The 15,307-nt window shown below is 49.3% G+C and overlaps 1 protein-coding gene across 2 annotated transcripts in view; it reads left to right on the top strand.

Moving 5' to 3' along the window:
* The first annotated feature begins 9,183 nt into the window (after positions 1 to 9,183).
* LOC140386607 (tectonic-3-like) overlaps positions 9,184 to 15,307 on the top strand; it is an 894,865-nt gene continuing 888,741 nt past the window's right edge. For both annotated transcript variants that reach the window (XM_072469084.1, XM_072469083.1), the window contains exons 1-2: positions 9,184 to 9,873; positions 10,856 to 10,976. In XM_072469084.1, the coding sequence (XP_072325185.1) occupies positions 9,189 to 9,873; positions 10,856 to 10,976 (806 nt within the window). In that variant the 5' untranslated portion in view covers positions 9,184 to 9,188. The remainder of the gene's footprint in view (positions 9,874 to 10,855; positions 10,977 to 15,307) is intronic.

The raw sequence follows: 15,307 nt of genomic DNA, 5'->3' as shown, positions 1-15,307 counted from the left end.
CACCACACCACTCTCGGGCAGGGCTCCACCCTCACCCCACAACCTTGGACATCACCTCGAAAAAGGCTGTCCAGAATCTGACAAGTCTGGGGCAAGCCCAGAACATGTGGGCGTGGTTGGCCGCACCTCCCAAGGACTGCTTGCACTTGTCCTCCACCTCCGGGAAGAACCTGTTCATTCGGGTTCTGGTTAGGTGTGCTCTGGGCACCACTTTAAACTACATGAGGCTTAGTCTTGTGCAGGAGGAGGTGGAGTTGGCCCTATTTAGTGCTTCACTCCAGAGTCCCCAACCCACTTCATCCTCCCGTTTCTGTTTTGCTCCGTCTAATGGTGTTCTCGCCTTTTCTAAAAGTCGCTGTCTGTGTCCAACAGTTCCTCCAGCATTGTGTCACTCAAGGCATTAGGGTACCACACCGTCTCTTTGTGGAGAAAGTTTTTGATTTGTAAATGTCGGAGCTCCTGTCTGTTCGGTAGCTCCAGTCTCTCTGTTAGCTCGTCTAGGGTTGCGAGTCTCTCCTCCATGTAAAAGTCCCTTTTGCCAGCGTCCCCCCGTCCTATCTCATCTTAAAAGTGGCATTTGTGGTTACCACAGATGGGGGCCATGGTGGGCATCTCTGTTGAGCCGAAGTGTTGCCTCATCTGGTTCCACGTTTTTAATGTAGCTACCGCCACTGGGCTGGACGTGTATTTTGCCAGGGGGGATGGGAGTTCTGCCATAGCGAGGGCTTGGAGGGTCGTTCTCTGAGAGGATTCATCCAGCCTGACCCATTCCATGCTCAGTCCACTTAACCATCCCGTCATTCTCTCGGCTGTGGCTGCCCAGTGGTAGTTTGCAAGTACAGAAGGGCCAGGCCGCCCATGTTTCTTCTCCTCTAGTCTTTGGGATTCTTGGATTCTTTCCCTCCACAAGAACTCCGTGATCATTTTATCTATTCCTTGGAAAAAAGCTTGGGGTGAAGATCAGTATGGATCTGAACAGGAAGAGGAACCTCGGCAGTACTTTCATCTTGATCGTCTGCACCCTCCCTGCCAGGGAGAGTGGGAGTGCACCCCATCTCTGTAGATCCTTTTTGACTTCCTCCGCCAGACTGGTCAGGTTCCACTTGTGGATCCATGTCCTGTCGTGGGCTACCTGGATCCCCAGGTAGCAGAATATGCTTTGGGCTAGTTTGAATGGTAAACCCTCCAGCTTCGTCTCTCCCCCATTCGGGTTCATCGGGAATACCTCGCTCTTGAGTTTGTAGCTTGAGAAGACCCCAAACACTTCCAGGAACTTCATGATTACCTGCAAACCATTCTGGGAGTCCAAAATGTAGAGGAGCAGGTCATCCATATAGAGTGAGAGTCTGTGCTCTCTGACTCCTCTTTGGATGCCTTCCAGCCTCTCACATTTCTCAGAACGATCACCAGGGGTTTGACTGCCAGGCGAACAGGAGTGGGGACAGCGGGCATCCCTGCCTTGTGCCTCTGTGCAGCTGGAAGTATTCAGGGCTAATGGTGTTGGTCTGAATGCTCAGCTTGGGGGCGTTGTACAGGAGTTTCACCCACCAGGTGAACCCCGTCCCTCACCCAAATTGCTCCAGGACCTCTATGAGGTACTGCCACTCGACTCTGTCGAAGGCCTTTTCTTGCGTCCAGGGAGACGATCACCTCTGGTGTTCTCTCCCCGGATGGGGGTCAGTATCACATTCAACAGCCGTCTGATGCTTGCAGTTAGCTGTCTACCTTTCAGAAAGCCCGTCTGGTCCTCTGCGACCACCTCTGGTACGCAGTTCTCCAGTCTCTTGACCAGGACTTCTGCAAATATTTTTGCATCTACGTTGAGTAGCAAAATGGTCGATATTATCCACATTCCGCCGGGTCTTTGTCTTTCTTGGGTATCAAAGATATAGTGGCCTCTGTTAGCATAGGAGGCAGGTTATCCCTCACTAGCAAGTCTGTGAACATCTCCGGTATGTGTGGGGCCAGAGCTGGTGCAAATTTCTTTAGAAGTCCTGACTGCAAGGAGCTGATGCTCTTCCTGACCTCTCCCAGTCCAATTGGTGCTTCCAGATCCCTTCGTCTATCGACCCCAAAACTGGCATGTCCACTCCATCGAGGAACCGTTTCATCCCTGAATCCCCGTCGGGGGGCTCGGAGGTGTACAGTCTCTGGTGGAAGGATTCAAATGTTTGGTTGACCTTTTTTGGTTTGGCTACTAGTCCGTCTCTGCTGTCCTATACCTAGGCTATTTCCCTCGTGGCTGCCTGCTTTCTTAGCTGGTGAGCCAACAGGCGGCTAGCCTTCTCGCCGTGCTCATAAAAAGTCCCCCGTGGCAGGCGGCGTTGGTGCACTGCCCTCCTGGTGGATAGTTCAAAGTCCATTTGTAGCTTTTTCCTCTCCGCCAGCAGCTCTACGGTTGGGACCTCGGAGTGTCTTCTGCCTACCTTCAGGATGGAGTCAATCAGTTGCTGCCTGGCCGTCCTCTCTTCCCTATCTCTAAGAGCCTTGCAGGCTATAATCTCTTCTCTTATCACCACCTTCAGGGCCGCCCAGAATGTGGAAGGTGAGACTTCCCCATCTGCATGGGTTTCCTCCGGGTGCTCCGGTTTCCTCCCACAGTCCAAAGATGTACAGGCTAGGTGGACTGGCTATGCTAAATTGTCCTTAGTGTCCAAAAGAGATTAGGTGGGGTTACCAGGATAAGGTGGAAGTGTGGGGTTAGGGTGGAGGTGTGGGCTTTGGTAGGGTGCTCTTTCCAAGGGCCGGTGCAGACTCGATGGGCCAAATGGCCTCCTTCTGCACTGTAAATTCTATGATTCTATGAATGCTTCCTGTTCCCTAGCCAAGCCTGTCCTTTTCCCCTTGGGGTTTGATCGATCGGTCAATGGGTCTTGTACACAATTAAAGTTCACCCCCACGATCAGTTGGTGTGTGTCGATGTTGGGGATTTCCACCATGGTCTTCTTTATAAGTCCGTGTCGTCCCAGTTGGGAGCGTGCACGTTTGCTAGAACGATTGGTGCCCTGTTCAGGACACCGCTGAACATGACGTACCGTCCCCCTGGGTTTATAACTGGCTTTGTTTCCATAAACACCGGCATCTTGCTGAGCAGGATAGCTACTCCCCTGGCCCTCGTCCCATAACATGAATGATACATCTGTCCCACAAAGCCCTTCCATACCCGCAGTCGGTCCTTCTCCCTCAGGTGCATCTCTTGCGGAATTTCTCAAATGGACAAAGATGCTGCAATTTTTCATTGCCCGTTAAGTCTCTTGATATTCCAGCTGATAATCCTGGTAGTGGGTTTTTGTCCCCCCCTTTCCTGCCGGATCAACCATACTTTAAAAAATATATATTTTTTATTCTCCTTTTTCACATTTTCTCCCAAATTTACATCCACCAAAATAAACAATAATCAGTAACAAATATGTCAATCCCCATATCAATACCAACGACCCCACCCTCCCACCAAACCCCAAACATTAGCCCGCATGTTCACATAAACAAATGACGAAAAGGAATCAGGAATTACCCATAGTCACCATTAACACACACCGCCCCCCTCCCCCAAACCCTCCCACCCACCCCTCCGAACTAATGTTCGATGTTATCCAATTCTTGAAAGTGCATAATGAATAATGCCCAGGAATTATAGAACCCCTCCGTCCTTCCCCTCAGTTCAAACTTAACCTTCTCAAGAGTCAAGAATTCCAACAGGTCGCCCCGCCACGCCAGGGCACAGGGTGGAGAGGTTGCTCTCCATCCCAACAGGATCCGCCTTCGGGTGATCAATGAGGCGAATGCTACATCTGCTTCCGCACCCGTTTCCAACCCTGGCTAGTCCGACACCCCGAATATGGCCTCCCGGGGGCCCGGGTCCAGTTTCACGTGCATCACTTTAGAAATTACCCTAAAAACCTCCTTCCAGTAATCCTCTAGCTTTGGACAGGACCAAAACATATGAACGTGATTAGCACCCCCCCGCAACGTTCACACATATCTTCTACTCCTTCAAAGAATCGGCTCATCCTCGCCCTCGTGAGGTGTGCTCTGTATACCACCTTCAGCTGTATCAGCCCCAACCTCGCGCACGAGGTGGAGGCATTCACTCTCCGGAGCACCTCACACCAGAACCCCTGATCCATATCCTCTCCCAACTCTTCCTCCCACTTTGCTTTGATCCCTTCCAGCGGTGCCTTGTCCTCTTCCAAAATAGCTCGGTAAACCGCTGACACTACCCCCTTTCCAGTCGTCAGCACCTCCTCCAGCAATGTGGAGGCTGGCTCCACCGGGAAGCTCTGTATCTCCTTTCTGGCAAAATCTCGAACCTGCACGTATCTAAACATTTCCCCCTGCTCCAGCCCATACTTCGCTTCCAGCTCCTTCACACCTGCAAACCGACCCCTAAGAAACAAATCTTTTAGCGTCTTAATCCCCTTCTCCTCCCATTTCCAAAAACTTCCATCCCACCTCCCTGGCTCAAATCTGTGGTTCCCCCGAATCGGCATATCCCTTGACCCTGCCCCCAACCCGAAGTGTTGGCAAAACTGCCTCCAAATTCTCAATTAAGCTATTATTACCGGACTCCCTGAGTATTTCCCCGGAGCCATCTGGAGCGGTGCTGTTGTTAGTGCTTTCAATCCCGACTCCCTGCACAAACTCTCCTCCATCCTGACCCACCGGGAATCAACCCCTCTGACCCAGCTCCGCACCTTCTCCACATTCGCCGCCCAGTGGTAATACATCAGGTTCGGAAGATCTAAACCCCCTGCCTGCCTTCCCCTCTGTAGCAGCACCTTTCTAACTCTGGCCACCGTCCCCCCACCATACGAATGAAGTAATCCTTCCCTCAATCTCTCTGAAAAATGCCTTTGGCAGGAAAATTGGCAGGCATTGAAAAATAAACAGAAATCGCGGCAACACGTTCATTTTAACCGCCTCTACCCGACCCGCTAGTGACAGAGGGAGACCATCCCACCTTGCCAGGTCAGCTTTCACTCTCCCCACCAAACAAAAATGTTGTACCTGCAGAGCCCCCCCCCACTCCCGGGCAACCTGCACCCCCAGGTACCAAAAGTGAGTCCCTGCCCTACGGAATGGCAGCCCCCCCACCCCTGCCCCCACCTCCGGCCGAGACACAAAATACTCACTCTTCTCTAGATTTAATTTGTATCCCAAGAAAGACCAAAGCACTCAAAGCAGCTCCAATATTCCCCCTATCGACACACTCGGTTCCGACCCGTATAACAGCAAGTCATCGGCATATAAGGACACCCTATGCTCTATCCCCACCCCCGCGCTATTCCTTTCCATACCCCCAAACTTCTTAATGCGATGGCCAACGGCTCAATCGCCAGTGCAAACAGCAGGGGGGACATAGGACACCCCTGCCTCGTCCCACGGTGGAGAGAAAAGTATCTCGAGCTGATGTTGTTTGTGCGGACACTCGCCCTCGGCTAGGGATCACCCACACTTACCTGACGGACACACCTCTGCACTCCGGGGTCTCCCTTTGTTAGCGGCCGTCCAAAATGGTCGCGGTCACTGTTCTCATAGATCATAGAATTAACAGTGCAGAAGGAGGCCATTCGGCCCAACGAGTCTGCACCGGCTCTTGGAAAGAGCACCCTACTTAAACCCACACCTCCACTCTATCCCCGTAACCCAGTAACCTCACCTCATCTTTTTGGACACTAAGAGCAATTTACATGGCCTATACACCTAACCGGCACATCTTTAGACTGCGGGAGGAAACCAGAGCACCCGGAGGAAACCCATGCTCACGGGGAGAACGTGCAAACTCTGCACAGACAGTGACCCAAGCCGGGAATCGAACCTGGGAACCTGGAGCTGTGAAGCAACTGTGCTACCGTGCTCACCATGAGGCTGAGCCCCTGCGGTTTTTCTATTTGTCCAGGGGGCACCTAACATGGCCTCCAACTCTGTGTACGCCACGTGGATGAACCCCTGAACTTCGGGGTCCCCTTTGTCCAGGGACCCTGAAAAGTGATTGCTTGCGGCACCATCTTGTTTCCTCAACTGTACCTTACCTGCTGAAGCCAATCTGAAAACCATCCCTTTCTTATCCTTGTATTTCCCTTGTGTTCCCTTCCTCCCTCTGTCGCTCCTGCTAACCACTCCCCCTTCCTTCTCTCCCCCCTTCCAATCCCCATCCTTGTCCCCGTGACGCCCCCCCCCCTCCCGCCACCAGATGCTCCTTCCCTGTTGGGAGATGCTTCGCAGCTCCCCCTTGTTCTCATACTTCCTGTGCTAGCTTTACCTGCTAGTGTGGTGGTCCTCCTCCTGGGGCTGATCTTGAATCTCCGACACCAACTAGATTGTTGTTCTCTCTGTCCCCTCTTCACCCTCTCCTGTGCTCTGCTGCCGTCGCCCTTTCCTGTTTTAACATTTCTGTTCAGAGCGAGGTACTATCCCGCACAAACATGGTTTAAGCCCATCATAGTTCTTTTCTTTTTCCCCTTTTTCTTCCTCTGTTTTGTCCTCAGCGCAGCATTGCCTACCCCTTGTCCAGACTGTTCCAAACTTCATTCCGCTCTTGCACAGGGCCGATTTCGCCTGGTTGGATTCGGCCCTGTGTTTTGCCAGGTCTGCCCCAATATCCTTCTCAGTTGCTCGCCTTCATCTGCCTTTCCCACTGCAGGTTCCTCTCTTTGTCCTGATACCACAGCATTTCGCAATTATGCCCTTGGCTGTTCCCCTGCGTTGGGTTTCGGTCGGAGCGATCTATATGCCCTGTCAATCTCAGGCGGTTTGGGGAAGCTGTCCCTCCTGATGAGGTTGCCCAGCATCTGAGGCACACAGTCCGTCGGGTCCCAGCAGCCCCACGATCCATATATTTTGGTGCCGGGGCCGGGTCTCCTGGTCCTCGACTTTCTCCTTTAGGCTCCCCTGAGTTACCACCTACCTTTGAATTTCGGCCTCCAGAGTAACAATTCTGTCATTCTGGTCCGTCGACGCCTTCTCAAGCTTCTGGATCATCTTCCCTTGAGCTTCCAGCTTCTTCCCCAATGCGTTGATCGCCGTCTGCAAGGCGACCAACTTTGTTGTCACTGCCAGCTTGACTGCCACCTGGATCTCCACTTTTATCGCCTCCCTCATCGCCCACAGTTCCTTGGTCAGGAATGTCTTCCATCCATCTCCATGCCTGAGAGGGGGCGAGGTGGATGCTGTTATTAGGGTCGTCGGTCTCCCTCTCTCTGGGGTGGCTGGGAACCCCTGGCCTCATGGGTCTGTCAACCCGTCCACTCGCTCCTCTTGGCCTTTCCCTACACTCCTGCCATCTCTACGGCTTCTCGAGCTCCCGTTCATTGGCATGTTGTTCCTATTCTCTGCCTTTCTTATTTATGGGTGAAATAAGTCAGAATTTTCAGATTAAATTTGACTAAAAGAGCCTGTTTGGTTGTATTCTGGAGGACAGCCACCTGGTGTGCGACTGCTCAGTACATCACTGTCACCAGAAGTCGTCTTTCACTCTTCTATCTTTCTCTCATCTCCCTTTCTCTTCTCTCTTTCTCTCCTCTCTTTCTTTCTTCCCCCCTTTCTCTTGCTCTCCTCTGTCTCTCTTCTCTTTGAATTTCCCTTCTTTTTTCTCCCTTTATTTCTTGCTCTCCTCCTTCTTTCTCTGTTCTCTCTCTTCTCCTTTTTCTCTCCTCTCTTTTTCTCTCGATCTTCCTTTCTTTTTTTCTCCCCTCTTTTTCTCATGCTCTCTCTTTCTCTTAGAAGGGTCCTTCCTGTTTGTTCCCTTATTGTCCCTTTCTTTTATTTCTATTGTCACATTTTTGATGCATGGATATTTATTGGACTTGTGACTTTAAGACAAAGCAAAGCAGGCTGCATCTCTAATTCAAACAGGAAGATACAGAACGTTGTGCTGTTTTGGAGTGACATCGGTGATGACCTGGATTGATGTGCCTGGTGGCCAATGAATCTGCCTAAAAGATGGCGTTCTGTCCGGCAACAGGTGGTGATTGGTTATGTTCCCACTGAAATGGTTCAGAGACCGAAAGAACTTTCAGTTTCGCTTCTTGGCAGCTGAGGGAGAAACCCTCCATTTTCTCCGCTCTATTTTCTCCAGAAATAACCAGCAAATTCTCACCAAAAGGTCACTTTGGCAACCAACCAGCTCTCTGCAGAAAAGGGCTGATGCAAGCAATATCAGAGTCTGGTAACCCTCCCTCTGCAGAACACATTGATGTGAAGCCAGAGGCCTCTCCTGGAAAAGCTGTGAGTAAAATATTGCTAACTGTAAGGAAGATCGTTACGGGCTGTAGACCAGAGATTTTAAACCATGCCATTACTGTGATGAAAGTTCACTGAAGAACTCATCATCTGAAGCAAGGTCTCTTATCATTTGACCTTTTAAATAAAAATTTGAATGTCCAATTGTTTTTTTCCAATTAAGGGGCAATTTAGAAAGCAAATTCACCTACTCTGCACATCTTTTTGGGTTGTGGGGGTGAATGTGGAAACTCCACATGGAGAGTGACCCAGGCTGCGATCGAACCGGGGTCCTCGGAGCTGTAGGCAGCAGTGGTAACCACTGTGCCACCCTGCTGTCCATTATCATTTGACCTCACCCCTTATGTAGCCCCTTTTCACCCATGTTTGCCTGCCTTGTGTGTGTGGGTGGGTAGAGAGTGGGGCAGTTGAAAGGAGGGTCGGCTATTAGCTTGACGTTAAGCAGCTGTATATTTCATGTGTTCTAATCATAAGTAAATAGTGATTGTGTTTAAACATATACACCTGGTGATTGTAATTATTGGCCAGCCAAAGATTTGGGGTATTTCTATGAGAATTATCGGTTGCTTCGCCTGTATTGTGCCTCCAGGACGAGTGGGGCTGGAACTGACTGAGCACTTGTCCAGGGTGTTGCAACTCTCTCCATCTCTGACTCCACTCTCTGTTTTATTCTCGTTTCCTTTCTTTCTCTCCTCACTTTTTTATTTCTTCTTCTCGCTCTCTCCATTTTTCTTTATCTCTTGCTCTCTATTCTTTTACTACTCTACATCTCTTTTTTTTATGCCTCTTTATTTCTCTTTCTATCCTGTTATCTCTTTCTTTCGCACTCTGCCTTGATCTCTTTCTGGACCATTCCCTCAGCGTGTTGGCGTCACTGGCGCGTTGTTTCCAGGGTAACGGGCTGACTCTCCCGGATGTTAATGACGCTTCCCCTCTCACTTTCCCGGATGTTGCTCTCTGTCGGCATGTTTGTTTCTCGGTGTCTGATTCTCTCTCTGCTGCTCTCGGCATCTTCCTCAGCCGCACAGCGAGGCCCTGAGCCCGGCTCCCCTGGCCCCGAGACCCCTGACCTCGGCTCCCCTGGCCCCGAGACCCCTGACCCCGGCTCCCTTCACCCCGAGACCCCTGACCCCGGCTCCCTTCACCCCGAGACCCCTGACCCCGGCTCCCTTCACTTCGAGACCCCTCAGCCCGGCTCCCTTCACCTTGGTACCCCTGACCCCGGCACCTTTCACTTCGAGACCCCTCACCCCGGCTCCCTTCACCTTGGTACCCCTGACCCCGAGACCCCTGACCCCGGCACCCTTCACTTCGAGACCCCTCACCCTGGCTCCCTTCACCTTGGTACCCCTGACCCTAAGACCCCTGACCCCGGCACCCTTCACCTTGGTACCCATGGCTCCCATCACCCCGGGACCCCTGAACCTGGCTTCGTTGATCCCAGCCCCCTTCACCCTGGGACCCCTGGCCCTGGCTCCCTTCACCCCAGGATCCCTGACCCCAGCTCACTTCACCCTGGGACCCCTGACATCCGCTCCCTTAGCACTGGAAGCCCTGACCCTGGGGGATTTGACCCCAGGACTCCTGATCCTGGAAGCCCCGATCATGTGACAGCAAAAAGCCTGACAACAGGTAACGTTGGGATAACATACTAACATGGATTAGGAGCAGGAGTAGATCACTCGGCCCCTTGACTCTGCTCCGTCATTCAATACATTAATGGCTAATATGATTTTAACCTCAACCCTGCATTTCCTGTATCCCTGGATAACCTTTCATCCCTTGTGAATCAACAGTCTATCTTGCTTTGCCTTAAAATATTCAAACACTTTGCTTCCATTGCCTCTTGAGGAAAAGTGTTCCAGAGACTCATCACCCTCTCTTAAATGAGCGACCCCTTATTTTTATACAGTGGCCCCTAGTTCTAGATTCTCTGACAAGAGGCAGCATCCTTTTCACAGGAGGAGGCCATTCATTCACTCTCAAGCCCACCCCACATGTTCGATATTCCTGAAGCCCTGACCAGAAATCTAGTGATCTCTGACACAGGAGAGGGAATTGGGATGGAGCGAATGAAGGAGCGGATCACGATACCAGAGAAGAAGACCGACCAGGAGGCAGTCACTTTGAATTTCTGGTCTAGCAGCGCCAATGTGCTAGTGCAGCTTGGTTTTCATCAGTTCCATAAAACAGAACATGAGCCACAGCCCAAGATTGACATTGAATCGATGACTGATGGAGTGCAGAAGGAGGCTATTTAGCCTACCTCTGTTATTTTCTTTGAAAGAGCTATCATAATAAGTCCCATTCCCTGCTCTGTACCCCTTCCCCTTCACCTTCTCCAGGCTCAAGGGGCAGAGTGGCTTACTCCTGCTAAATCGTACGTCAAGTTTACAATTTCAACAAGTGACATTTTATTCTGTTGCTCTCTTTTCAGACCAAGTGTTCCAAATTGTCACAACTCTGTTAAACAATCTCACCTGCCTTGCCAAACTTTTGCCGATTGATTTTTGGTATATGAATAAGCAATTGTGGATTGGGAATGTGTTGGGGGATGTTCTTTGGGATTGTCTACACTCTACTATGATCTCTCTCTCTCGCTATCTCCTTCCAGCTGTTCCCATTTGTACCTGTGACCTCGCTGAAGGAGTCTGTGAACTGAACTGCTGCTGTGACCGTGACTGCTCCTCCGTCGACATTGGTGCCTTCTCTTCCTGTCTGCGTGGCAGTCAACCGTAAGTGTCTTTGATTGTATTCTCCACCCTGTGTTCATATCCCTCCTTAGTCCGTAACCTCTCGGTAACCTCTTTTTAAAAAAAGCTCCTTCATGGAATGGGAGCATTGCTAGCAGGGACCCATCTTTATTTGCCCTGGAACCGAGTGACATTTCAGGGGGCAGTTATGAAACACAAAAGGCGAGTGTGCTGGGCCACCAAGTAGCTTTAAAAATAAATTTAGAGGGCTTAATTCTTTTTTTTTCCAGTTAAGGGGCAATTTAGTGTGGCCAATCCCCCTAGTCTGCACATTTTTGGGTTGTGAGGGTGAGACCCATGCAAACACGGGGAGAATTTGCAAATTCCACACAGACAGTGTGACCCAGGGCCGGGATGGAACCTGGGGCTTTGGCGCGTGACACAGCAGTGCTAACCACCGTGCCACCGTAAGTAGTTAGGAAAGCGAAGAGAAAGTTTTTGTTTATTGTGAGGGGAATTGAATATGAAAGTAGAGAGGTTGTGCTTCAGTTGTACAGGGCGTTGGTGAGACCACATCTGGAGTATTGTCTACAGTATGGTCTCCTTATTTCAGGAAAGATGTAAATGTGTTTGAAGCATTTCACTGAAGGTTTACTTGACCAATATCTGAAATGGGCGGGTCGTCTTATAAGAAAAGATTGGACAGGATAGGCTTGTATCCAATGGAGTTTACAAGAGTGAGACAAAAAGAGAAAATACTGGACAATCTCAGCAGGTCTGACAGCATCTGTGGAGAGAAAAGGGAGCTAACGTTCTTTCGACAAAGACTCATCCAAACTCGAAACGTTAGCTCCCTGGAACTGGCTGAGGAACTGAACAGGGTTTTTGGGTAAGTCTTCACAGTGGAAGACACAAATAACATGCCAGTGACTGATAGAAATGAGGCTATGGCAGGTGAGGACCTTGAGATGATTGTTATCACTAAGGAGGTAGTGATGGCAAGCTAATGGGGCTAAAGGTAGACAAGTCTCCTGGCCATGATGGAATGCATCCCAGAGTGCTAAAAGAGATGGCTAGGGAAATTGCAAATGCACTAGTGAGAATTTACTAAAATCCACTGGACTCTGGGGTGGCCCCGGCGGATTGGAAATTAGCAAACGTGACACCACTGTTTAAAAAAGGAGGTAGGCAGAAAGCGGGTAATTATAGGCCAGTGAGCTTAACTTCGGTAGTAGGGAAGATGCTGGAATCTATCATCAAGGAAGAAATAGCGAGGCAACTGGATGGAAATTGTCCCATTGGGCCGATGCAGCATGGGTTCATAAAGGGCAGGTCGTGCCTAACTTATTTAGTGGAATTTTGTGAGGACATTACCAGTGCGGTAGATAACGGGGAGCCAATGGATGTGGTATATCTGGATTTCCAGAAAGCCTTTGACAAGGTGCCACACAGAAGGTTGCTGCATAAGATAAAGATGCATAGCATTAAGGGTAAAGTAGCATGGATAGAGGATTGGTTGATTAATAGAAAGCAAAGAGTGGGGATTAATGGGTGTTTATTTGGTTGGCAATCAGTAGCTAGTGGTGTCCCTCAGGGATCAGTGTTGGGCCCACAATTGTTCACAATTTACAGAGATGATTTGGAGTTGGGGACCAAGGGCAATGTGTCCAAGTTTGCAGACGACACTAAGATGAGTGGTAAAGCAAAAAGTGCAGAGGATACCGGAAGTCTGCAGAGGGATTTGGATAGGTTAAGTGAATGGGCTAGGGTCTGGCAGATGGAATACAATGTTGACAAATGTGAGGTTATCCATTTTGGTAGGAATAACAGCAAAAGGGATTATTATTTAAATGATAAAATATTAAAACATGCTACTGTGCAGAGAGACCTGAGTGTGCTGGTGCATGAGTCGCAAAAAGTTGGTTTACAGGTGCAACAGGTGATTAAGAAGGCGAATGGAATTTTGTCCTTCATTGCTAGAGGGATGGAGTTTAAGACTAGGAAGGTTATGCTGCAATTGTATAAGGTGTTAGTGAGGCCACACCTGGAGTATTGTGTTCAGTTTTAGTCTCCTTACCTGATAAAGGACGTACTGGCGCTGGAGGGTGTGCAGAGGAGATTCACTAGGTTAATCCCAGAGCTGAAGGGGTTGGATTATGAGGAGAGGTTGAGTAGACTGGGACTGTAGTCCTTGGAATTTAGAAGGATGAATTTAGGGGGATCTTATAGAAACATATAAAATTATGAAGGGAATAGATAGGATAGATATGGGCAGGTTGTTTCCACTGGCGGGTGAAAGCAGAACTAGGGGCCATAGCCTCAAAGTAAGGGGAAGTAGATTTAGGACTGAGTTTAGGAGGAACTTCTTCACCCAAAGGGTTGTGAATCTATGGAATTCCTTGCCCAGTGAAGCAGTAGAGGCTCCTTCATTAAATGTTTTTAAGATAAAGATAGATAGTTTTTTGAAGAATAAAGGGATTAAGGGTTATGGTGTTTGGACCGGAAAGTGGAACTGAGTCCACAAAAGATCAGCCATGATCTCATTGAATGGCGGAGCAGGCTCGAGGGGCCAGATGGCCTACTCCTGCTCCTAGTTCTTATGTTCTTATAATTGCTTTTATCTTCGAGGAGTGATAGGTGACTTGATTGAAACCTTTAAGATTGTGAGGGATATTGACAGGGTGGATGTGAAGAGGGAAAATCTAGAACCAGGGGTCATGATTTAAAAATAAGGGGTCACTCATTTAAAACAGATGAGGAGAATTATTTTCTCTCACAGGAACATGAGTCTCCGGAACTCTCTTCCTCAAAAGGCGGTGGAAGCAGAATCATTGACTACTTTTAAGGCAGAGCTGGATAGATTCTTGATTAACAAGGGGATAAAATGTTATCGGGGTGTGGTGAATGCAGGAATTTCCAATATTTGTACTATATGTATTTGGGGCAGTAATGGTTCAAAGCCTGGGTTAGTGTGTGTATGACCGCTGCTGTCATGTTTTTAAAAATTCTGGTTTGCATTTTGGGAGCCACAGGTGCAATTAGAGCATCGTAAAAGTGTGAGGAGGTAACAAGCAAGTTCGACAAAGGAGAATCAGTGGACGTGATTTATTTAGATTTCCAGAAAGCCTTTGACAAGGTGCCGCACAGGAGACAGTTAAATAAGTTAAAAGCCCATGGTGTTAAGGGTAAGATCCTGGCATGGATAGAGGATTGGCTGACTGGCAGAAGGCAAAGAGTGGGGACAAAGGGATCTTTTTCAGGATGGCAGCCGGTGACTAGTGGTGTGCCTCAGGGGCCTGTGCTGGGACCACAACTTTTTCCAATATACATTAATGATCTGGATGAAGGTACTGAAGGCACTGTTGCTAAGTTTGCAGATGATACAAAGATCTGCAGAGGGACAGGTAGTATTGAGGAAGCAAGGGGGCTGCAGAAGGACTTGGACAAGTTAGGAGAGTGGGCAATGAAGTGGCAAATGAAATACAATGTGGAAAAGTGTGAGGTTATGCACTTTGGAAGGAGGAATCTAGGTATAGACTGTTTTCTAAATGGGGAAATGCTTCGGAAAGCAGAAGCACAAAGGGGCTTGGGAGTCCTTGTTCACGATTCTCTTAAGGTTAATGTGCAGGTTCAGTCGGCAGTTAAGAAGGCAAATGCAATGTTAGCATTCATGTCAAGAGGGCTAGAATACAAGACCAGGGATGTACTTCTGAGGCTGTATAAGGCTCTGGTCAGACCCCATTTGGAGTATTGTGAGCAGTTTTGGGCCCCATATCTAAGGAAGGATGTGCTGGCCTTGGAAAGGGTCCAGAGGAGGTTCACAAGCATGATCCCTGGAATGAACAAGAACTAAGAACAAAGAAAAGTACAGCACAGGAACAGGCCCTTCGGCCCTCCAAGCCTGTGCCGACCATGCTGCCCGACTAAACTACCATCTTCTACACTTCCTGGGTCCGTATCCCTCTCTTCCCATCCTTTTCATGTATTTGTCAAGATGCCCCTTAAATGTCACTATCGTCCTGTGCTGTACATTTCTTTGTTCTTTAGAAGGATACGGACCCAGGAAGTGTAGAAGATTGTAGTTTAGTCGGGCAGTATGGTCGGCACGGGCTTGGAGGGCCGAAGGGCCTGTTCCTGTGCTGTACATTTCTTTGTTCTTTGTTCTTTGTCCCTGCTTCTACCACCTCCTCCGGTTGCATGTTCCAGGCACCCACCACCCTCTGTGTAAAAAACTTGCCTCATACATCTACTCTAAACCTTGCCCCTCGTACCTTAAACCTATGCCCCCTAGTAATTGACCCCTCTTCCCTGGGGAAAAGCCTCTGACTATCCACTCTGTCTCTGCCCCTCATAATTTTGTAGACCTCTATCAG

This window comes from Scyliorhinus torazame, chromosome 12, assembly GCF_047496885.1.
Source record: "Scyliorhinus torazame isolate Kashiwa2021f chromosome 12, sScyTor2.1, whole genome shotgun sequence".
Classification (NCBI taxonomy): Eukaryota; Metazoa; Chordata; class Chondrichthyes; order Carcharhiniformes; family Scyliorhinidae; genus Scyliorhinus; species Scyliorhinus torazame.
This window is presented reverse-complemented; position numbering and strand designations above follow the sequence as displayed.